This window comes from Protomyctophum parallelum, assembly GCF_964188405.1.
Source record: "Protomyctophum parallelum genome assembly, chromosome: 7".
NCBI classification, from domain to species: Eukaryota; Metazoa; Chordata; class Actinopteri; order Myctophiformes; family Myctophidae; genus Protomyctophum; species Protomyctophum parallelum.
Window position 1 is genome coordinate 33,020,566 of NC_139705.1, and position 24,533 is coordinate 33,045,098.

The 24,533-nt window shown below is 42.7% G+C and overlaps 1 protein-coding gene across 1 annotated transcript in view; it reads right to left on the minus strand.

The window, feature by feature from the left end:
* Positions 1–24,533, minus strand: part of ttll10 (tubulin tyrosine ligase-like family, member 10) — a gene marked incomplete at its 3' end in the record, with an annotated part of 34,164 nt that overhangs the window by 4,644 nt on the left and 4,987 nt on the right. Inside the window, exons 2-8 of the mRNA XM_083769777.1 lie at positions 11,970–12,398; positions 10,234–10,387; positions 9,650–9,768; positions 8,157–8,277; positions 3,232–3,317; positions 886–1,069; positions 180–351 (exon numbers count right to left, since the gene is read on the minus strand). Coding sequence (XP_083625903.1) covers positions 180–351; positions 886–1,069; positions 3,232–3,317; positions 8,157–8,277; positions 9,650–9,768; positions 10,234–10,387; positions 11,970–12,276 — 1,143 coding nt within the window. The 5' untranslated portion in view covers positions 12,277–12,398. The remainder of the gene's footprint in view (positions 1–179; positions 352–885; positions 1,070–3,231; positions 3,318–8,156; positions 8,278–9,649; positions 9,769–10,233; positions 10,388–11,969; positions 12,399–24,533) is intronic.

Below are 24,533 nucleotides of genomic sequence, written 5' to 3' on the forward strand. Positions count from 1 at the left end.
TAGTGCTTGTGCAACTTGACGCATGCAATAAAGTATAAAGGGATAAGTAAGGGAAATCTGATTTATAAACCACTTGAACCCCAGTGTCTATATTCTGCCGTGTTAAGTGGTACAGTATTAGTGATACTCTAAATATATAATATGTTAAAATCTGTTCCAGTTATGCATTACAAGTCTACCTGGTTTGTCAGGTGGGCGGACAGATTGTTAGAGTCGGGGTCGTAGCGATCGCAGGTCAGTCGTACGTAGCCATGGCGAAAGAAGACCATGTAAGGAGACGTGCAGGCAATCATCAGGTAGGAGCGCACGTCAAACTTCCGCCCCTTCAGGAGCAGCGGGTTCTGGATGTACCTGTGTGTGTGTGTGTGTGTGTGTGTGTGTGTGTGTGTGTGGGGGGGGGGGGGTGAGAGGACACATTTGTTGATGGGCCAACTTCTAAAGCGGTGATTCTCAACCAAGCTCATAGCGCTTGTAGAGCTCCTATTTTTGAAAAATGTAGCACAAATCTTATTTTTTCACAAGGAACGTTTTAACTAAAATCTTTGCTTCTGGGGGGTCCCTGAAACAATGAAAAAGTTTGTTCACCACTGCACTGATATACAAATATTTCAGAAAACTGTTAGCATTTCTAAGACATTTTGTAGAATCTGGTCTCAGGTCTAAATGGGTTAAAGGGCCCTCAATTTGATATGCATGAGGCCACAGACCGCCATTAAAAATAATCTCTTCGACCCCAATCCAAATCCACACTGAAACATTGTCAGTGTTCATTTATCTCTGAGAAAATGTACATGAATGGAACCAAAAGGTTTCATTTGCATGGAATGCTCGAATGTAATGTGATGTAACAGAATAGTTGAAATGTGAAGAATTGTGTTCACTCACTGTTGCACAATGCGTGCTTGAGGCTGTCGGAAGTGCATCTTGTATTGTTGGCTGTCCTCCAGATCCTGTAGCTTTAGTCTGAGGGTGGTGATGTCCTTCTGGCTTCTCAGGAGGAAGATGCCTCTCCCCTGGTTCAGACCCGTGGGCTTACATATCCACATGTGTGTCTCCCTGTTGCTCGCACCTACTGTAGCAACCACCAGGCAGAGTGGTACAGTAAGTCTGCCCCAGAGGCTGGGGTGTAAGACTTGATGAGATCCCTCCCTATGTTATAGTCTAGTAATATTCTCTGAAACCAGACAACTATTCCACAATCTTTGTCCACAATTTCTGCTAAGCATCTACGCTATATAAACAACTTGATGTACAGAATTATTTACGCGACTGCAAAGATCGACTTCGATTTGCATTAGCTCTCTTTGAAGATTGGGTTAGGCAACAGTCTGTCTCGAGAGACTATTCTATATATTGGAGGTTAACTGAACTGAATTGCATGGCTAAGCACAGCTCCGGCACCCTATATACACTTCCACCACTCTGGAGAGGGAGGGCAGCAAAGTCTGCAAAACCTTCTCTGATCTGTTCAGGTTTAAGCTGAGCCTTCCTGTCCTGTGCTGTACATGTTCCACAGATTCATTCATCTCCCAGAGATGACTGTGTGTCTGTGTGTTTGTATTGACTTTCTGATAACCATATGTTCGCCATTACTGTCCGTACCTCATGTTGACATAATGCTGAAGGCCTCGTGCCTCAGTGAACAACGCACAGACCAAACCGTGGTATCGTTCAGCGGTGGGAAAAGTACTCAAAAGTTTTTTAAAGTATCAATGCTGCGATACAGAACTACTCCATTAGTAATAGTATGGAATTCAAAATGTATTGGCATCAAAACACTTAAAGTACAAAAAAAAAGTAGTCGTTATGCAGAATGTGCCATTTCAAGTTTTTGAAAATAGCTGATCTACAAGCTCGCATCGCGACGCATTGTGAGCTTGTAGATCAGCTATTTTCAAATGACGTTTATATACAGTAGTGCTGAAGTGGTTACTGTATATTTTGTCATAATCAAAATCTACAAAGTAACTAGTAACTAAAGTTTTCAAATAAAAGTAATGGAGTAAAAAATACAATATTTGCCTCTGAGTTGTAGTGGAGTAGAAGTAAAGGTATTGGAAATACTCAAGTAAAGTACAAATGCCTCAAAATTGTACAGTACTTTGATAATAGTACCTAGTTACTTTAAAAGTACCTAGTTACTTTACAGCACTGCGGTATGGTTCAGAGTTGCACTGTGGCTGAACGATTTCTTGTGCCCACGCAGCCCACGGCTACAAGCATGGCCACTGGAGTGAGTGTTGTAACGAGCATGTGATCTTCAGCCGGAATGACCAAATGATGACGTCCCCATATTATAGTTTTACTGAGGTTTAGGGTTAGGTTTAGGCTGTCAATCACTCGTCACCATTTACTCAAACCGGCTGAAGATTCCATGCTCAGTCCACAGTGGTGGACAGTAAACTACTTACTGTAAGTACCTTTACTACAGTACAATGTTGCGGTACTTTCATTACATTGGTATATTGCACTCGAGTATTCACGTTTCTCGTGTGTGTACTTTCATACACAGACTATTTATTTCTATATTGTAGTATTGATATAAAATCTGAGTACTTCTTCCACCACTGCAAGCTATACAAGCTTGGCCACTGGAGTGAGCTTTGTACAGTCCAATAGCAACGTACTGTACAGGCCTGGGAGCCTGTTGAACATTTCCCTTTGTGTGTCTCAGCCCTGCCCTCTTCTGACTGGTCGCTATGGCAACATGTTCCGCTGCTGAGTTTCCCATGGCCTTATGGGAGGTGAAGTGCACTAACCCCCCAATGAAACAAGGTTGCTATGTCATCATCGAGGAGTTGAACAGTTCGTCAAACAAATTGATTTAATGGATTATACAAAATTATCGCTAATCGAAACGAAAACATATTTACAGTAAATCTCACTTTTTTTCTTTAGAATAGTTTTTGTAAGTACCGGTATATAAAATAGTGATTAAGTAGTTAATCATATTCATCGATTTGCTCAATTATAAAAAAGTAAATTCAACATTTTCGCGGCAATTAAAAAAAACCTAATTCTCTGTGTTCCTATCAAAGTTATCGCAAAGAAGATTGTCGATAGTTGCATCACCAGGCAAATTCCATAATTTCTCTTCTCTTTGCAAATTCAACGACTGGAACGAGTTCTTGCTAACTTTTCCCACGAACGCCCCCTCACAAAACAAGAATCTAGTTTAACCAGTGTGATAGTATCACCATGCTACTGTGCAGCTGTGTCACAATGTTTTACCTTGCTGTAGGGCAAAGAAAGCCTCTCTCTCGTCCTTCATGTCCAAGCGGAATGTTGCAGGAAAGAAGTCCTCCATTTTCAGTCTCCTAGTACTAAACAGCAATAGGGAATTATCAACAGATCCCATGAATAATGTACGCGTTCATTAGTTAATCAAACTAATTGATTTAATCAATAATAAGCAATAATCATTTCATAACATAATTATAGGCAAAGGGTTTAAAAAAAACTAGTGACAAATTAATTGTCGATATATAGAGGCGTCGTATTGTGTTGGGACTGGGAGCTTGTAGATCTGCTATTTTCATGTTTCAATGTTTACATGACACCGTAGTGACACCTGTCCACCAGCTAACCACCACCATGGAGGTTGTGAGTTCGAATCCACAGTGGTGCATCGGCCTTTGTCGGGCGCCTATACATTTGGGGGAGGAAAGCTGGCCGGGGAGTGTGATAATTGTCACTGCACATACTCCTACGGGCTGGGGTGGCACCTTTCAGCAGTAAGTGTTGGCGGGAGGAGTTAGATAATATCACAGAGATTTTCTTTGGGGTTTTTTTACTGGCAGATTCGTTTGGATACAACACATGACAACACATTTCTGTGTTGTCATGTCCTCCCACCGGGATGAATTATTTGCATAACGGCTAAATTGGAGAGAAATGGGGGTAAAAATAATTGCCCACTCTAAATTTATTTATTATTTTCTTAAAAGAAAGAAGAAAAAAAACTACTAATTGATAGAATACTTGCTATGAAAATAATCAATAGTTGCAGGCCTATTGCAGACCACAGGGAAATATTAATGGAGGCCATGAATAATGTAGAACGGTCATACCTGTGGGGGTTTCCTCCTTTTATATATAATTCAAGCTCTACAAGCTCTCACACAATGTGTTTTAACAGCTATTTGACCATGGAATGTATGATAAATCCAAATAAAAAAATCAGACCTGTCTGAAGTGAGTTGTACTGTACTGTACTGTACTGTACTGTACTGTACTGTACTGTACTGTACTGTACTGTACTGTACTGTACTGTACTGTACTGTACTGTACTGTACTGTACTGTACAAGCCCTCACTGGCCTGTGTGTGTGTCTGTGTGTGGCTGTGCAACAGTGACACTTGGTGGTGAGCAAACGCTATAACGCTATTTTCATGCTCGGACACAGCCAGGGACACAGGGACACAGCAAGGGCAGAATCCATTTCTTCCGACCGACGGTCGGTCGCTTCAGCACCGTCGCTCCGTCGCGACGCACCGTCGAACGGTCCTATTTCGGTCCGTCGGTCCGTCGTTCCGTCGGTCGGTCGGTCTGTGGCTCCGTCGCTCCGTCGGTCCGTCGCTCCGTGGCTCCGTCGCTCCGTGGCTCCGTCGGTCGGTCCGTTTTTGCGTCGCGACGGACCGCCGGTCGCAGGTTTAGGGTGGATGGATTCTGCCCTTGCTGCCCAAATGGTAACTCTGTCATTTCTCTACCGTTTTGGACGGAGGTGGGCTCTTTGGAATCGTGTGGCCCCCCTGGAGGTTTCTATGGGGGTCTCGAGGTTCGGGGACCCCTGGGGACCCCCAGGGACCCCCAAATGGTAATGTCACCTGTGGACACTAACTGTAATTGTCTCGCTGTCTCGCTGCTGCGCTGTGCCGCACAGACAGCAGCTTGTGTGTAACATGTGCGTTCGTGCTGTGTTGCTGGTATATTATTATTATTATATTTTTTGCGCCGCCGCGTTGTCTCGCTGCTGCGCTGCACAGACAGCAGCTTGTGTGTAACATGTGCGTTCGTGTAAATGTTCGTGTAAATGTTTTAGGTCGGCCGGTCGGTGATTTGGTCTGTCCTTCATATATATTTTTTTCTGCTCTCGTTGGACTTAACTTTAAAAGTCCAATGGAACACCTCTTTGTAACGGGTCGCTGTGGTATAGTGGTCTAATTCCTCGCCTCTCTATTCTTTTTTGCTGAGGACGCTGGTTCAATTCCCGCTCGCGGCAGACCAAAATTATTATATTTTAGACAGACACACAGACAGACAGACAGACTGCCTGTCTGCCTGCCTGTCTGCCTGCCTAATGTATTGTAAATAATGTATTCATTCCATACGGCTATTTTTTTTTAATATAAAAACTTTTGTCTTTCGCGCGATTCGAACCAGCGTCGTCAGCACCAAAACATTGAGAGGCGAGTGATTAAACCGCTAGACTACAGCGGCCATACGTTACAAAGAAGTGTTTCATTGGACTTATAAAGACAATAGCACCCAGCTGCAGTCTCGCAAGGGGAGGGACCGGAAGTGCTTTTATTTCCGGCTTCCACGTGCACAAGCGCACATACACGCACGCGAAATATAATGCAATATGTAATAATCAGCTCATACATTATAAAGACATTATTGCATTATGAAGTTTTATTACAGTATGAGTCGCCTATGTGGAGGTTCTTAATGTAACACATTATTACATTATAGAAAAATCTATTAAGTTATGTGCTCGTCTTTTAATTACATTATGAGCTGATTATTACATTATGAGGTCAGATGTAGAGTTGCTGGCCGCCTCAGCTCCATATATGGAGATCTAGGTGATGATCCAGTCTTTTCAATGTATGGCTATCCAGGGTTTGATGAGGTCAGTGTCGGGATCTTATATCATATGGAAACGGCCATATATGGTGGTGTGACGTGTCATGAGGCGTGACCATATATGGAGGCATGACACGAGGCGTGACATGACACACTTACTGACTGACTGACGGGAAATGCAGGTTTTCATAGTAAATTAAATGCATATGGTCGTGTGTCTGTGGTCTATGGTCTGGACATGGTGTGTGTGGGACAGGGGTACGGGGTTATAGCAACTTATTACATTACTTAAATGCCTTGATATCATTATGTTATAATCGACCATATAGGCCTAGCCTATTATTGCATATCATTTTATTATTGTTAGATTTGCATTTCTTCAAATATGCACACTTATACCACCAACTAATAAGCTTTCAATTAAAATATTACCTACAACAAACTACTTCAAACTTTTCCAAACCGACCACGTAATTATGTTTAAGCACAGATGGTACTATATACACCCGGCATTTAAGCGCGCACCAGCAAGTGCGTGTCGTGCACGCGCATTATATTTTGCGTGCGTGTATGTGCGCTTGTGCACGTGGAAGCCGGAAATAAAAGCACTTCCGGTCCCTCCCCTTGCGAGACTGCAGCTGGGTGCTATTGTCTTTATAAGTCCAATGAAACACTTCTTTGTAACGTATGGCCGCTGTAGTCTAGCGGTTTAATCACTCGCCTCTCAATGTTTTGGTGCTGACGACGCTGGTTCGAATCGCGCGAAAGACAAAAGTTTTTATATTAAAAAAAAATAGCCGTATGGAATGAATACATTATTTACAATACATTAGGCAGGCAGACAGGCAGGCAGACAGGCAGTCTGTCTGTCTGTCTGTGTGTCTGTCTAAAATATAATAATTTTGGTCTGCCGCGAGCGGGAATTGAACCAGCGTCCTCAGCAAAAAAGAATATAGAGGCGAGGAATTAGACCACTATACTACAGCGACCCGTTACAAAGAGGTGTTCCATTGGACTTTTAAAGTTAAGTCCAACGAGAGCAGAAAAAAAAATATATGAAGGACAGACCAAATCACCGACCGGCCGACCTAAAACATTTACACGAACATTTACACGAACGCACATGTTACACACAAGCTGCTGTCTGTGCAGCGCAGCAGCGAGACAACGCGGCGGCGCAAAAAATATAATAATAATAATATACCAGCAACACGGCACGAACGCACATGTTACACACAAGCTGCTGTCTGTGCGGCGCAGCGCAGCAGCGAGACAGCGAGACAATTACAGTTAGTGTCCACAGGTGACATTACCATTTGCGGGTCCCTGGGGGTCCCCAGGGGTCCCCGAACCTCGAGACCCCCATAGAAACCTCCAGGGGGGCCACACGATTCCAAAGAGCCCACCCCCGTCCAAAACGGTAGAGAAATGACAGAGTTACCATTTGGGCAGCAAGGGCAGAATCCATCCACCCTAAACCTGCGACCGGCGGTCCGTCGCGACGCAAAAACGGACCGACCGACGGAGCGACGGAGCCACGGAGCGACGGACCGACGGAGCGACGGAGCCACAGACCGACCGACCGACGGAACGACGGACCGACGGACCGAAATAGGACCGTTCGACGGTGCGTCGCGACGGTGCTAAAGCGACCGACCGTCGGTCGGAAGAAATGGATTCTGCCCTCCCTCCAGGGACAGAAATATCCTTTTTAAGGCTATAGTTGGATACGAAGATTTAAATGAAAGTTAGTCTAAATTAAATTCCAGCTACTGTAGGTGTAAATGTGTGATGTTCCCTTGGTGCTTCAGGGTTGAGATGTTAAGACAAGTTCATCATGAAGACATGAAGTCTACGTGAATTAGAACAGAAATTTGATTATATTTCTACTAGTATCTGGTGTCAATATGTCCTTTAGCCTACCATATTGCTACCTTCAGTATAAGCTTGCCTACAGCTAGTTCATGCAAGCAGGTCACCTCAATGAAACCTGAGTAAACGGCATGGTCTGTGCTCCAAGGAATACGTTGCTCCAGAAATATCCTGACATCACCACAAGCTTGTCACATTGTGTGCAGAAAGTTGTTATATTCTGCCCCAAGATGTTTGCTACCATTGTGAACATTATTTATTGAAGCCAAGGGATACAGTATACCAGAAGCCATTAGTGTGTAACCGAGAAAAACTGACATGAAACTCACAGTATTCTCTTACGACAACAATGGAGACCGATAATGGTTCATCCCTCCCTTTTGAAACCAGTGTACCCATTTGGAAAATGGATGTGAAAATGGAGTCAAATCAGCTAGAAGCGAGCTGTAAAATTTTGTGTGGATTTGTTGTCTCACCTCTGTCCTTGACCATGGTTGACTTTGGTACTGACACGGTCATACTCTCGAAGACTGCAGAGAAGACCGATCTTAGTGGTCAGAACCTTGTTGTTTGGAATCTGGAACACCAGCTGTTTACCTGGATGCAGACATGGATGGAATTTTGATTTTCATGGCATGGCGCCGATGGTGCCAGGCAGTCATATAGGTGTGTGCGTGTGTGTGTGCGTGTGCGTGCGTGCGTGCGTGTCTGTGTGTGTGTTGGTGCTTCGTCCATAGACATCACACCTTGTAACTTGCTATCCATAGCTACAGATTGCATAGGGAATGCATACATGTATTTTATTTTTTATTTTTGAAAATCGATTTTTGGAAATTATTAATCGATTTTGAAGCGTTAATAATGAGAATCGTGATTCTAATTCAAATCGAAACTGAAAACAGCGATCTACAAGCTCACAACATGTCACATTGCAATGCGTTGTGAACTTGTAGATCTTGATTCTGTCAAATATTCATCCTGGAATAGAATAAACCTAATCCTTTTTGAGGGAGACGTATGGCGTTCACCTAGCTCTGGTCCATGGCATTAGGAGTTCTCCTTAGCTCTATGTGAATCTTCGGACATTTCTTTCAAATCACCGGTAGCGCATTCTCTCGGCTTTAGTAAAAATAAAGAACACACTTTTTTACTCATCAAAACAAAGATGGTTTTAATGTGTTGAACGCCTACTCTCCTGGGTGGAAAGTCTCTCAGCCCCCCAACTTTCTGTAAAACATTGGCAAGATCTGTAGGTGGAGTGGAGCACAGGAGTCCGAGTAACTAAAATTTGTTTCAGTCCAGTCAGTGGAATAATTTGTTTTCTGGCCAAAAAGTGTATTTTACACGGAAGGTGGGGTGCTGAGAGCCTTTCTACCAGTCTTTTTTTTTATATATTTTTTCCTTTATTGATAGATTACAGTAAGTTAGACCGGAAACGGGGAGAGAGAGATGGGGGAGGGAAGACACACAGTAAAGTTCGTCGGGACTCGAACCCGCAACAGACTGTCATGCTGGATTACCAGATAAGGTGCCTGGACTGCTAAACCAGTGAGTAGGCAATACTAGCAAAATATTTTTTTGTGTAAAATGACTTGTAATGGATCTTTTGTCCACTAGTCCATTCCTAACATTTTAGTCTAGTTCTTATTTGCTGACGAAATTGTCAATATATGTAGTCTTAGTTTTAGTCATCATAGCTTAGTTTTCATTTAGTTTTCGTCAGTGAAAAACCGGATTTTTTCGTCTTAGTATTAGTCGACGAAATCAACACTGATATGGACCAGAGCTAGCCTTCACCCGCAACAATGATGATAGTGTACAGTATAACAAAAAATACCAGGTGTGAGGTGTCCCAGTTTTCTGTGCGGGGGAAAGGCAGTGTACTGTAATTACCATAAGGGAGTGTAATGTATAGAATTACCACAAAGTGTGTTTGGTGTCGTCTCACATCACCAATGACTGCTTTTACCTTCTCTGAAGCTGTAGTAGTTGGCCGGAGACTTGGTCTCGCACCACTTCAGCTTGAAATCCTCCCTGCGCACGTCGTAGGTCCGCCTCCATCCTTTGCTCTCGCAATAATCGCTCACTCTAGACCAGGGAGAAAATCCATCACACTTCTACTGTACTTACTGTGTCTTACCAACATACTGTTATCCACAGGTCATGAGTTCATGCAGTTTAGCTGAAATAAATAGGTTTCATTTTCATTTGAAACATACTGTATATATGAAATGTCAGAAATAGAGAATATACATCTGCCTTTTTTTTCAGTATTACAGGCATACATATAGCCCACCCTCCCCTGTTCCCTCACAAAAAAGAAAAAAGTGCAATTTTTGCACATTTCTGAAATGTATCGATTTGTTACATTTCATTTCATGAACATTTTGGAAAATGTTCCCCTATAATGACGTACGTAGGGGCGACAGGCTGAACGTAGTTAAGTTATTAGCCAACGTATTCACTATAAGTTGTACAGCTAGTGGGCATCTGTGTTGTTTGAAAGCATATGAGGCAAAGCATATAATGCAGAAAAGAGTGTTTTGTACTTACATTTCGGCCCCGTTGGCACCTCCGAAGAAATAGAAGGGTCCAGAGCCCCGGGGTTCCCTCTCCCTGTCTGGGTAGGAGAGCTCCTCCAATCGTCTGGAAGGGGTTCTCCTGTTGCTCCTGCCCACACTGAAGTAACGCTCCACCAGACACATACCTGACACGCACGCATGCATGCACGCACACACATATACATTATACACACACACATAAACACAATTGTATTACTATACTGTAGCCTACTTGTGAGGATGTCAACATTTTAGGACGGTGATTTTGTTTTATCGTTTTTGGCCATTTCATTTTAACCATAACCCAAACCAAAAAATGCCAATCTACAAGCTGTGGGCTTGTGCTGTTTCCAATGCACGACACCAAACCCAACCCCTCAACCTAACCTCTAAACGTTGAATTTAACTAGCATACACGCATGCACTCACACACACAGTCTGAGGAGGTAGTTAAACCCTGCCGACGGATATGACGGGTTTTCTAGTCCTTTACATGGCCTCGTGAAGTGAGAGGAGAAGAAACGGCTATAGTGTTAGCATTACCTTACGATGTTCACCTTTCGCCAGAAATGGTAAGATGTCGATCGCCAGCAGGTGAAAAATCACAAATCCCATCCAAACATCGGATGTTTTTTTTCAAAACCACAGAGAGCGCCCGTAGTTTCAGATTTACGAGGCATTTTAGATCTGGGGGGCCGTGTGCAAAAGTCCTTGTGCTGGGGTTGACGGAGGCGTTGCATAGCAACCGGGGCATGACTACAGGCTGGTTTGCAGTGCAGCTGTTTCATATTAATATAAAACGCTCATTTACGGGATTTCCAGTAATCGGTAACGGTTCTAATTTGAAATACAGGATTTCCAGTAAACGGCAGTGAAATAATGTTTTTTGTTAGAGCTCAATATTCTGATAGTAATCATTGCTATATAGACATTATTTGTTCAGTAATATGGATCTTCCTGTGTCTCCAGCACTTGAAAATAAATTTTCATTTATTTAATTTGATTGCGTTCCAATTATCTCTCCTGGTTGGATGATAATAGTATCCCTGAGTCATTTACTAAAGAGCAGCAGAGACACAGCAAGATCCCTGCTACTGAACAAAAAGGCTTTAGCAATGATTACTAACACTTATTTTAACTAACAAATATCACTTATATTATAATTATAACTGTTGCTTGTGTAACGAGTACAACCACACAGAACACGGATATTAGGTGGTAATAAAGCGGCCTTTCTTTTTGAAACAAAGTAAAATGTTCACCGCAAATAATGCCATCCACCTGTATGGACACGTTATAAACCACGTGGGTCTTTTCACGTGAAATATCCACACGCGTTTCTGACTTTCTGTATGGTTAATTTGCCACGCTTCCGGTGTGTAAAGTTAGTTAGTTCACCCCCAAAAAAAATTCTATCGATTGGAGACCTGAATTCATGGATATATATTTTTTTAAGATTTTGTCGCATTCCTAAGCTAGTAATTCAATAACCAGCAGTGGTTCCCTATGGAGACGCAGAGGAGACTGTGTGTCTCCATAGGGAAACACTGCTGGTCATCACATTATTGGCTTAGGAATGTGACAAAAAACTAGAAAATTATATGAATTCAAGTCTCCATGGGGTGAGTAATCGATAGGAAAAAAAGTGTTTTTTCCTATCCTTTTTTTAAGCAACACTCAGTTGTAGTCATTTGAATCATGAGACGGCCCACCTTTCCCCACACACACCTGGCCCTCCATCACTGCTCCTGCCCCCTTCCTCCTCCGCACTCCCCCGGCCGGACCTCTCTGTTGCCTCCTCCGGACCTTCGGCTGACGTTACCTCCTCATTGAACCTGCGGTTAATTGGGCACAACGGATCCTGTCCTCCTGACACCTCTGTGTCCCCCTGCTGCGATGTCCCGATCGCTGCAGGACACTCGCGTGCTTCCTCCTCCTTCACTTGTGTCCCTGCTGCGGCGTTTCCCTCTGGCAGCGCCGTCAACCCTGCTTCACCCTCAGGGCTGGGCTCAACCCAATACTTGGATGACGTCATTCGCTGCCACTGATCACCCGCATCGTTGGGGGAGAATTGAGAATTTCCATTGGGGCCTGGCCGTCAGCCAAGGGGAGAGAGAGAGGTGGACGACACGTCTGTCTGTCTGTCTCGTCTTGGCCCTGTACGGTTAACAGAGCAGAGAGCACAGGCTATATCCAATTCTGAAGATTGAGTCAAGATAGACTTGAGATACATTGAAAGGAGAGCACTAGTGGCTTTGGCTTTTCTTTCATCCTGGTGTATACTGCACATGCTTGAATTGATTTCTGTAAGCTGATTGATACCCATCACAGCAAATAGTTTAGTGGTCATTTAATTTTAGTTTTTTCTGGCAATACATTTATCAAGTTTTAGCAGACGTGAGATGACAAAAACGTAGCATGAGCAATACATGAATGAAATGAATGTGGCGTTTTGCGCTGCCTGTCAAGGGGTGAAATCTGACCTTACTGGCTGCTGTTTCTAGAACTGGAGAGCGTCACTTACTCACTTCACTTGAAGCACACGGTCAGCAGAAATTGCATGAAGCCTCCATCTAATCCCCCTCCTCCACCCAAATGTAGTCCCAACGGGAGGTACCAGAGAAATGGCTAACTTTTACAGAGAGAACAGAGAAGTGAAGTCGACTGGCCAATCTTCGGTCAATGTGGGCACACGCTTGGCCAGTGTAAACAATCACTGGTTGCCCTGGCAATGGGCCCCTAGGCAACAGTTGCTAATTATATTGAAAACGAGCCATACAATCAACCCAGCACATACCACTCAAGGATAAGTGTCCCACATTGGCCCTCTACCTGCGTTTAACATCATTCAATATTAATTGCCAGTAATCCGTTCGTCTGCTGTGAACCCTATATGAGTAACACGAGAACAGGCTGTCAATCAAAAGGGATTTGTTGGCCTTTCAACGTATTGTGTCCAGACATAAAAAGGGTGAAGTCAAAACTTCTGAGAGGTTGTGTTGGTGACATGCTTTGGATTCTCTCATCATAATGAAGGCAAACTCAAACACACACCTGCTGGCAAGCCCTGGGCATACAATGTGAAATTCAGGACTCATGGATGGAATGTGACAGCACAAACTGCTATGGCACGAGCGAAGTGAGTGTGCTATGGGCTTCAACATGACGAGCGAAGTGAGTGCGCTATGGGCTTCAACATGACGAGCGAAATGAGTGCGCTATGGGCTTCAACATGATGAGCGAAGTGAGTGCGCAATGGGCTTCAACATGGTGTTGCTTGACTTCATTGTAGCGACAATATTCTATCTAGTGCAATGGTTCCCAAACCGGGGGTCCCTAAAAGATTCTTTTTGGAAGGGGGGGGGGGGGGGGGGGGGGGGTTCCCAGATGCCAGATGATTCGCTTAATGTGAACATTGTTTTCTCACTCAACAGTAAACAAATAGTCATAAAGCAAGGGTTTTCAACTGATTGTGAACCAGGGACCACCACCCTGACTTATATCAACCTGGGGACCACTATTGTGTTGGGTGGGGATATGGGCTAAGATGAGTTATTTTGTAAGTTAACACTTGCTATGCATCCCATGTGTATACATCCCACTGTTTCTCAACCGTTGACTACTACTGGTAAAATGTCCTAATAATAATGACTCAACCAGACAATCCGGTGCACTTCCCCCTTCTTGAGATTCTAACTCCCTTTTTCTGTTGAATTTCTTGAACTCCAACTTGTCAGTAAATGACTACATGGATGGACTCATCATAGGTCACCAGGTCATTCAGTTCACGGTTTCTCAACTAGTGGAAAGAACATTTAAAACAAATCAACAAATCCTACATTACTAAATGCATGGTCAGGGACCACATGCAATACCTCCACGGACCACCAGTGGTCCACGGATCACCTGTTGAAAACCCATGTCATAAAGTATGAGTGCAGACAGGGTATCTGTACATTTCTAAAGTGACAATTTAAGGACTTTTAAGATCTTTTTAAATAACAAATTTGGCAAATATCACGTATACCAGTAAGACGCCCTGAGGGCGAGAAGCACACGTGCACGCATCCGCATGAGTGCCGGCACACTGCTGGGCAAGTGCTGGCGCTTTGGCATGGGGGGGTCAGATCAACATATGGAATGAATTCTGTACTGGCCATAAATGGAGCGTGTCTTGAGTGTACAGGGTTTGATGAGGTCAGATCAACATAAGGTATTAAGGATTGTCAGAACAGGTCAGCTCCATATATGGAAATGTAGGCGCGATGTCACGAGGCGTGACTATATGAAGGTGTGACATGACACACGGAAATGCAGATTTTCATAGTAAATGCGACCTACAGTCGCAATTACATTTTCCTTGCCCCACTGCCTCCATGGGGGCAGTTGTTTTTTTAAAAGGCCAGGCAGAATAGATGTGTCTTTAATATGGATTTTAAAATGGCCAGCCCTGACAGCTAATGGCAGAGTGTTCCACAGATGTCGGTGTTGTGACCGATAAGGCTTTCAGTTTCAGTGGCGTGCACAGATCTTTTAGGAGCGTCTGGTCAGCTGATCTCAGTGAAACAGGAAACAGACATACATAGAGACCCACACGGCCACGGCAACAGTGCAGCTGTCCGTACTCGGACATACATGGAGACATAGATACATAGAGACACACATCTGTTCATTGGAGCGGTTAGGCACCACTCAAAAATGAGTCTTCATTATTGGACATGTCATAAAATGATTGCTATTCTGGCATACTGATAAAAGTTATATTGTGAAGTTACTAGATGCAATTCCAAGCATGCAGTTGAGCAACATTAGCAGCATTTGTCTCCTCGTATGGAAAATCCACTAATCACTCCCTGTCTCCATGATTTGATAACTGAGGGCTCGCCCATAGGCACCAACCACAGTTGGCAATTAACCATAATCTCCTCTTCCTCCCAACTGGCTGATAATTGACAGGGATGGGCGTCTTTTCTAACAAGCATCCATGCAACCATACAATTATGGATCATCTCATCATGAGGCGTGCGTTACTTCCCTCTACGCCAGTCTTGTTAAAGTCTTAAGAAATGTATTTCACCGTAAAACGCAGAAAGTTATTAAGACACCAGCCACACAGCCATGTTCCGTCACTCACGAGGCTGCTGTGGCTTTGTAAACGCCTCATTTGGAGTGCAAAAAATGGCAGCAAAGACTGAAACAGGTCTTTGGCAAGAACATTAGTACAGACTGAGGCATTTATTATTAGAGGCATATTTCTTGTGTAAAAAGTGCTTTGTGTTTGGCTGGTGTTGAGCCCAATGTCAGCCACACCTTGATAAAGAGCTGCCATCTGATAGACACACTGTGCAAAGTGCCGAGTAGGTGGACAAAGAGAACAGGTTTGTTTTACAGCCCCACCGATTCCTCAGCCCGCCATCTGCCAAGACTGTGCAAGCATGTGTGTGTGCGACGTGCGTGTGCGTGTGTGTGCGTGCGTGTGCGTGTACACCTGCTAGGGCATATGTTTGTACATGAGTATATCTTATTTAATGTCTGAGTGTGTGTGTGTGTGTGTGTGTACGTGTATTAATATACTTGTGAGGTCCAAATGTCTGTACAAGTGTAGCAGAATTTGAGAAATGGACATTGTCAGGACTCCTCATAATAATAAAAGGTTGTTTTATGGTTAAAACATATTTGTAGAGTTAGGTTTAAAATTCAGAAAAGATTAGGATTAGACATTTAGAGGTTTAGGGGTTGGGGTTACAGTTGTGCCAGATTATTACCTAAAAGTACTTGTGTTGTGCACCAAAAACAGCAGATCTACACATGCAGGATCTGCTGTTTTCGGATTTAGGGTTGGGGTTAAAAACGGTAAAATATTTTGAAATGGCATTCATAAAATAAGCTGTCTTCAAAATGTTGATGTCCTCACAAGTATAGTAATACAAACCTGTGTGCGCGTGCGTGCATGTGCGTGCGTGCATGTGTGTGTGCGTGCGTGCGCGCACGCGGATGGGCGGGCCTTGTCACTGGGCGGGGACACTGCGAGCTGTGTGTCTTTGGAGACGAGCCCATTCCCATGTCATCTCAACCGCCTCTCGCACCAGGAAGTAGTTTTGCAATTACAGGGGTGCTGCCTGCAGCAATGGTGTCCCTGCACAACCCATTATTTGGAAGGATTCTCCTTGTCAAGGTGTTATAGGGGAAGGAATGGAGTTAAGTTACAATGTAAAGAAAGACCCGTTTCAATGGGGTCTCTCTCTCTCCCGCTATTCATGATTTCCTTACAGAATTACACCATTGAGGGTGGGGGTGGGGGGTCTGCGGGGAAGGCAGCGTTTCCCATGGTCTCGAGCCAATCCATCCCACCGTAGGTGAGACATACAAGAAGGGGACATACTCAAGTCTAGTTTCACTAAAACTGGTTTTGACACGCATCCAAAACCGCAAGGACAATGCTATATGCCAGTATCATCTTTTTTTTTCTCAGTGAAACCTCATTCTTTTGGGAATAAATGCTGAGAATTGTATTCATTTTGGGCCATATCTGATACGGAACAGTGAGGACATACTGTACTGTACATGAAGGAGAATTTGTATGCAACCAATAAGTTATGGAGGCTTGTTTAGAACCCAGGGTACTATGCTGTGCAACCAGATCTTATTTTAATGATGTTTGGGAGGGAGACAAGAACTTTCCTGGGGGATATAGTCCAGGAAGACACTTTTAAATACTAAAATATCTAAATAGACATATTACCCACATAAAAACCCCAGGAAAGTGTTTATTGTCTCCCAAACAACATTAAAATAAGATCTGGTTGCAAAAGGGGTGAAGTGTCCCTTTAAAGCTTAATTAAAAAAAGAACAGCCAAATTCCATTTCTGCATGATTTGACAGTGTATTTACTTTGATATACAGATCCTAATTCCTTCATCTCATTCTAGCTATTGTCACTGTTTTGGGTATATGTCATTCAAATCTATAAGTTCACAACGCCTCCCGCATTGTGAGTTTGTAGATTGGAGATTTCTTTTGACTATTCAACCACGTACAGTGGTTGACACTAATGTCTCTAGAGGCACAGGTAGATACAGGTCATGTCCACTTGCCCAAAAAAGTAATTAATCCATTATATAACATGATAGGTAAATAGTGAATTACCATTTAACTTTTTTCTTTTTTACTTTCTGGGGCTGTGCGATACAAAATGTCATACCTCATTTTCTATGCCAAATATATACATGGCTATGAATATGACTATGGGTTCACTTAATAGTGCTCTTATTTTACATTCCACAGACCAGAAGACAGAGTGCTCTGGCCTCGTTCGGGTGTTTAGACAGACATCTCCTGTTGTCTTTATAACCAACGAGCACTTACCCGGTCGGCCAACCAGAAAGCAAACTCCACTTGCCCAAAATCTTTATTTACCTGCCAGGGACATGGTGGGCAACCATTATTGTCAATGCCTGGCCGTCATATATAGAAAAGGGCTTTCACTTAGAAAAAATCACACACTTATGAACTGAGTGGTGCAATCCCCCCCCCCCCCCCCCCCCCCTCTCTCTCTCTCTCTCTCTCTCTCTCTCTCACTCTCTCTCATTAGAGACACAGCACTACCCCTCTCACTGTTTCTGGCACCCCCTACTGCTATTATTAAGTCACATACTCGTGCTCACTTATACATACAAACAGGTACACACACACACACACACACACATACACAGGTACACGGACATTGCTGCTACTACCCCTCTCACTGTTTCTGGTGCCCCCTACTGCTATTATTAAGTCACATACTCGTGCTCACTTATACATACATACAAACAAACAGGTACACACACAGGTACATACACACACAGGTACACGGACATTGCTGCTTGTAGGAGTGGTTGCACCACTCAAAAAGGACATTCCATCAGAATCTGCATTTTACTAAGCTTCTGTGGTCACCCAAAATGTAGAGAGGCACTCGTTGTTTTCTCTCTTTGAATAGTTTTAAAGATACCGCCCGTTTGCTGTCATTACTAGCATCATTGTATAAAGCTAAGCTGTATAAAGAAAACAAGCGTCAGGATCTGGTTTTGCAGAGCTTGAAAACACAATGGGTGTGCTGTACACTATTGCATGAATGATAACCAAATATTCAGGGATCAGCAGCACTTTTTTAAAGCATCACTCTTTGTGTGTAGTACGGTTCCCTTGGCAACGATGCGTTTTGGGCCGCCATTCTAAACAGACACACCTGGTTGCAAAGCTGCTAACCCAGTCAGCAGCTTAACGGTATGAAGACACAAACGAGCGTATTCAGACCTAACTGCCACGATTGTAGAACAGCACGCTTTGTTCCGACGTCCTGGCCTCATTCCATCAGCGTTGGCAAATCTTTAATGATTGCACTTCAATGGAAGATCAAACAAATGCTGAAAAGTGTCTTCCTGCTTCCATTTAACTCGGATGACATTCGAGTTAAAATGTTTTTTTTTTAATGTATTGCCTTTCTCTCATGGAAGCCATAATGATTATTTTGTAATCCGGCTGTCTTGAGTATTTCAGTGGCTACTACTACCACACGGTACTACCATCTATACGACCTAGTTTATGGCCAAATTACTTTTTACAATTTCAATTTCACCTGCAGTTCACTCTTTTCAAAGCCTCTGGCTCACCACTTAAAGGAGTTCCCTCCTCGGGTGAGTGCGTGACAGCGCGCCGAGGCCTACGTCACCACACCCGTAGCTATACTATATGTCACACCGGTTTAGCCCTCGGCTCTGCTGTACGTTCCACCTCAGTGGCAAACTCAATTGAACTTAAGCCCTACTCCTCCGTAGTGGAGCGTAGCAAAGGAATCTGGTCCGACTGGGAGCATGCACAGACCAGCGCTGGAATCCTTCACGAGCTCTCCGTGTCTGGAATGTAACATGCCAGTGGCTGGTTTGTGAATGATGATGATGTCACACTCATTCAAGATGGCCGCTCGCCGACGTCCATTCTCTGTTCAGCCTCCACGCAGCAGGATGACGAAGCAGGATTTCTTCCTGCGTCCAATTGACTGGCATGCTGCTGAATGTCATTCTAGGTCACGTGTAGGGCTGCTATTGATCGTTTTGACTTGTTCTATTCGTCGAATAATGGAGAGGTGTGTGTTTGTTTTTTGTTTACATATCAAAGAATATATTATGTGAAAGACTGCTAATAGACTTTTTTTTATATTCAACGCGTTGTAAGCTTGTAGGTTGGCACTTTTTTCTTTCAAATCTTTTGAATGAATCCCCTGTTGCAGCCCTTGTTAAATGTTTCTTTTATTCAGTAATTTGGTTGGATTCATTAACAGACTTCAATATTGTGTATGAATAGTAAACACACATTCAATTTTAGGTTCCCTTTCTACATTTTACTCTACTAACAAATGGCTTGTTATCATTCCCTATTAAAAGGTATAGCCTCTACTAGTACTAACCACTATCTAAACTATTAGCTTGCTAGTGCAGTTCCTCTTGGCTTCAAAGTCATGCTAACAATATTTTTTTAGGAATAGCTGAAGGGAACCTTATTTCTTACTGTAGTATGGTGAATGGCTGCCAACAAAAAAGAGATGGCAAACTAAAGACAGTCAAAATGTCAACGTAACCCTTAAAAGCTACAATGTCCGTTGTCTCTCTCTAGTGTCCAGTGGAGATGTGGTGTACTGTGTCTGTTTCAAATAACTTTATTCATTGTGTTCAAGCTGACACCAAGGGGCAAAATTTCTCACTGGAATGCAAGATGTGATTATATTGTATTAAAATACTCTCCCATACAGATTGGATAAAATAACATGTTATTCATTCATACAAATCCCGGATTGGACTGTTCTTTTTTGATTTTCAATTTTTTGCAGTAGCACTTACAGTAAGAGGTTAATGGGGCCTTGAGGAGCCTGTTCTGGTAAATGGCCAAATGGTTTTTGTCTTTGTGTTCGTTCCTGATAAAATCACAGCTGCATTTAACCAGTCAACTGAACCCCCAGGCTAACAGCCCTAATCAAACACCAATAGGCCAATTTATGTGTGTGTTTGCGTGAGTGAGTGAGAGAGAGGGTAGAGCAAGGGGGGTGTTGATTAAAAAAGGCTAGTGTAACAACAAAATAAAAGCAGTTACTGTATAAGCATATAAATTGTCACTGTAAAGTTGTAATAACCTGGGTCCCTTGTACTTCTGGCAGTGTTGGAAAGTAACTAAGTACATTTACTTAAGTACTGCACTTAAGTCCAATTTTGAGGTATTTGTACTTTACTTGGGTATTTCCAGTTTCCAATACTTTTACTTCTACTCAGAGGCAAATATTGTACTTTTTTCACAACGCGTCACAATGCGATGCATTTTGAGCTTGTAGATCTTCTATTTTCAAAAGATTGTTATACATTTGAAAACTTGAAACGAAGTTCATTTTGATACCAATACTTTGGTACTTTTACTTTTGAATTCTGGACTTTTAGTTAGTAGTTCTACATTGATACTTTTACTTAAGTAAAGAATGTGAGTACTTTTTCCCACCACTGATAATAACCCGGGTCCCTTGTGCTTCTGGGCTTATCAAGCAGGCCACGTCGCCGGGCCTTTTCTAGGACACAATGAGGGCTTAGCTGATGGGGGGGACCTCATGGGTAAATTGAGGCATTTAAAAAGGAGCTCTGTTCACCTGTAACCCGATCCACACCTGACTGGGGGCTTGGCATTCCGGTCTGTGCAGGCAAGAGTTCTCCAGAACACAATGACCAGAGAAATGGAGGCCCAGTGGATAATAAAATAAAAAGCCCTAAAATACACTTTTAACCACTTGAACTCTAGCATCACAATTTTGGAGGTAACATTCACGGACGAAAATGGCAGATCAATGAGCTCAAACAGCGACACGTTTTGAACTCTCAGCAAAGAAAATTGGTATATAGGGGGGGTAAAAAGATTAGGTCAAATACAGAGTCTGCACTGGTCAACTAAATGGCAGTTTACTCATTGCAGAGAGTTTAAGTGGTTAAATGTTCCCTTTTTAAAAATACTACAATGGTATTATTATATAAATCAGAAAAAGGAAATGATAAAAATAGGCCATTTTAACTTTTTTTATTCAGGATTTCCGTACATAACATGATATAATATTGCAGTTACTTTGTATAATGAAGATAAGTGTAATTATATACATTCAGAAACATGAGGCTACAGTTACCTGAGGAAATGTTCTTGGATGACACTAGATTGTAAAAATCCTGTGTTAGGGTTAATTTAACTATGTCAGTGTAAAAATTGACCTGTAGAGGTCCATAACACGGAAAAGAAGCACTTATTTCATTCAAAACATTTTTTTTTTATTACATAGTATACAAATACTGTTTTAATGATATATGAATGTTTTCCGTGCATGGCATTCAACACAACATACTGTATCACACGTTTAACCTTCACATGTACAGCCTTTTATTGAAACTCAAATAGTCAGCAGGTGCAGTCATGTTCTAAAGGCATTATGGGGAATAGCCGCTGAACAAAGGGAACTCTGACACAAACCACATAGAAGAAACCCCAAGAATTCAATCATTCTTCCAGTGCAAGGCTCATAGTTCCATATACATTATCGCCGTCATTCGTCTATTCCACCCCATCTGTCGCTATACATAATCACTTGTGCGTCGACTGTACAGCTTTTGGTCAATAAATACACTGCGCTGTCTGCCAAAGGTGACGGGGGGCACTTGACACGTTAAAGAGTGACAGAGAGAAATGAGAGAGAGCGGAAGGTAATGCCATTTAATGGACGGCATTACCAGACAGTATTAGAGACAAATAATTACATCTAACCATGTCTGGTAAGACGCCTATCAACGGGCTGGAAGGATCACCTCTGAGCTTTTTACAGTACCTGTACACGACCGAGGAAGGAGAAACCAGAAGAGACAGTGAGACATGCAAGCAGCAAAAAAGGACGAAACGAGCACACTACACAGTAAACTCCTTTACTCCACGAGTGTACCAATGTAACCAAAATGGACATTCGGTTCAATTTGTACACTAGTCTGCTAGAGTTACGATTGGATTGAATAATTATACACTGAGGAATTTACTGTGTACTTCGTAGTGTCTACAAAGCCCACACAGTGTAGTTCAGTAGTACTGGATATTGACAGTGATTTGCCATGCATGGACAGGAACAACAAACCCGTGGAGAGAGCTGACATTTTGACTGTATAAGTAAGAGCAGGCCAAGGGAGACGACAAAGGAAGCTTTAAAGCAAACTCTTTTCATGGCGTTTTCTTTTTAAACGAAACCTATATAGCCTTCCTGGTTTCATCATTACTCTCTGAAACTGATGCTGTTTGACGCCAGGAGAAAGAAAAGGGCGGTGACTAAACAAGAAGGGAAGGACAAAAAAAAAGCTAAGCTATATATTGCGTGTGTCTATGACTCGGATAATGGAGCTGGGTGGGCAAATATAGGTGTGGCTTAATATTTGCTGGGTAATTCTCCCTCCTTAAACAAACATTAGGCCTCTGCCAGCTCTGTCTTTATTATTTGCCTTCGTCTGTGGTGACTGTTTGAAGGTTCCACACATTTAATTGGGATTTATTTTCCTACTGGCAAGGGATAAAACCCTCATTTGCCTCGAGGGATCTGCTCATTTCACTTAAAATACCTTATCAGCGTCCTCTGAAATTCAAAAAGGAAAATATGTGTGGGGGTGGTCTGGTGGTTCAAAAAGTATTTTGTTCCGGTATACTAAACCTTCAATTAATATCTTTACTTACTTTAATGATTCATTCACGTGAATGAATCATTCTTGACTGTTGAAATATGCTGTAATTCTATTAGCACACAGGCTGTGGGTTTAGCGGGTATAGAGGGAAGAGACGGCAGTGTCGTTGAGGTCTATTTTTGTCGTTAAGTGCTCAGGTGAGCTCATGTGTCAGTTACAGGATGTGCCACGCAGGTAAGGCGAGTTACGGACCAATCGTGGCCACACAGCACAAAGGCCCACACTGTACAGGGGGAGGGAACAAGGAAACGACTCCCGGCACGACCGGTGGAACCATCAACCCACTGATACTCTCGGACAGGGAGGGGTCGCCATAAAAAAGAAAGAAAGAAAAAAAATGAATACAGGACAGGGAAGTACAGAGAGGAAGAACAATGGCAGAGCTTTAGGGCCCAAATTTTTGTCTACTCTTTTTTCATTTCCCAGAGGAAAGTAATTTGTTTCTCACAAACTCAAAAGGAGGTTGAAATGAATGGATATCAGAATTATCTGATTTAATAGGTTAAAACTTATTATTACATCGGTTTTAACCACATGAAACCTATAGTCTCCCTATTCTGGGCATGTCATCATAGGCGTCAATAGACAAGCTCAGAGTTTGTAGAAAGGTAGTATTTTCACAATTTGACAGATGTACAATGAATTTTAAGTGTTCAAGTTACAGCTATAGCTCCAGAGCTTACATGGTGCACTATAACTTCAGCTAAAATAATGTTGGTGACTAAGGCCACAGGTAAGTTTACCTAACAATGACATCATCGGAGGAATCTTGTAGATGGAAAAACATTCATTAAAATCCAGAGATACTAAAGAACAACTGAAGTCTCAACTATTAGAGTCAAAATGGCTGTGCTTTAGTAGAGCATTGGTTCCCAAACTTTTCAGGCTGAGACCCAAAAGAGAGATTAGACATTAAAATAGTAAAAATAGCAGATCTACAAGCTCACAGCGCATCGCTTTGCGCCACGTTGTGAGCTTGTAGATCGGCTATTTTCACTACTTCTTAAACATTTTCTAATTTATGGAATTTCTTAGTTTTTGGTTTGATTTCTTCATGAAATCACTGAAAAAAAATAGAACTTTGTTTTTAATTCATGAAAATGTTAGCTTTTTTGGGGGAATGTTTTTGAAGATGTTTTGAAACGACGACAATAATTAAAAAACTAAATGTAGTGAGCAAAAAAAAAAGAAAAGGAAAGGTACCCATAACAATGTGTCCGCGACCCAGTGATTGGGAACCAGTGCTTGGAGAGTGACTCATTGAGCGTGGTATGTTTCAGAGTTGGGTTAGGCTGCAGTCCATGGGTCACCCAGAAAACATCGTTACCAGACAGTGTTAGAACACACATGTACAATCCACCACTGTCAGGTAAGATGGGTCCTGAGAGCCAATTCTGTTATTTGGAAACCCTCCCACCCACCCCAAACAACCCCCTGCTTTTTTGGGCAAAGCTGTAGCCAAACGTAATAATATGATTAATAATAGTTGTCTGTAGCAGTCTACTAATCTTGCTTA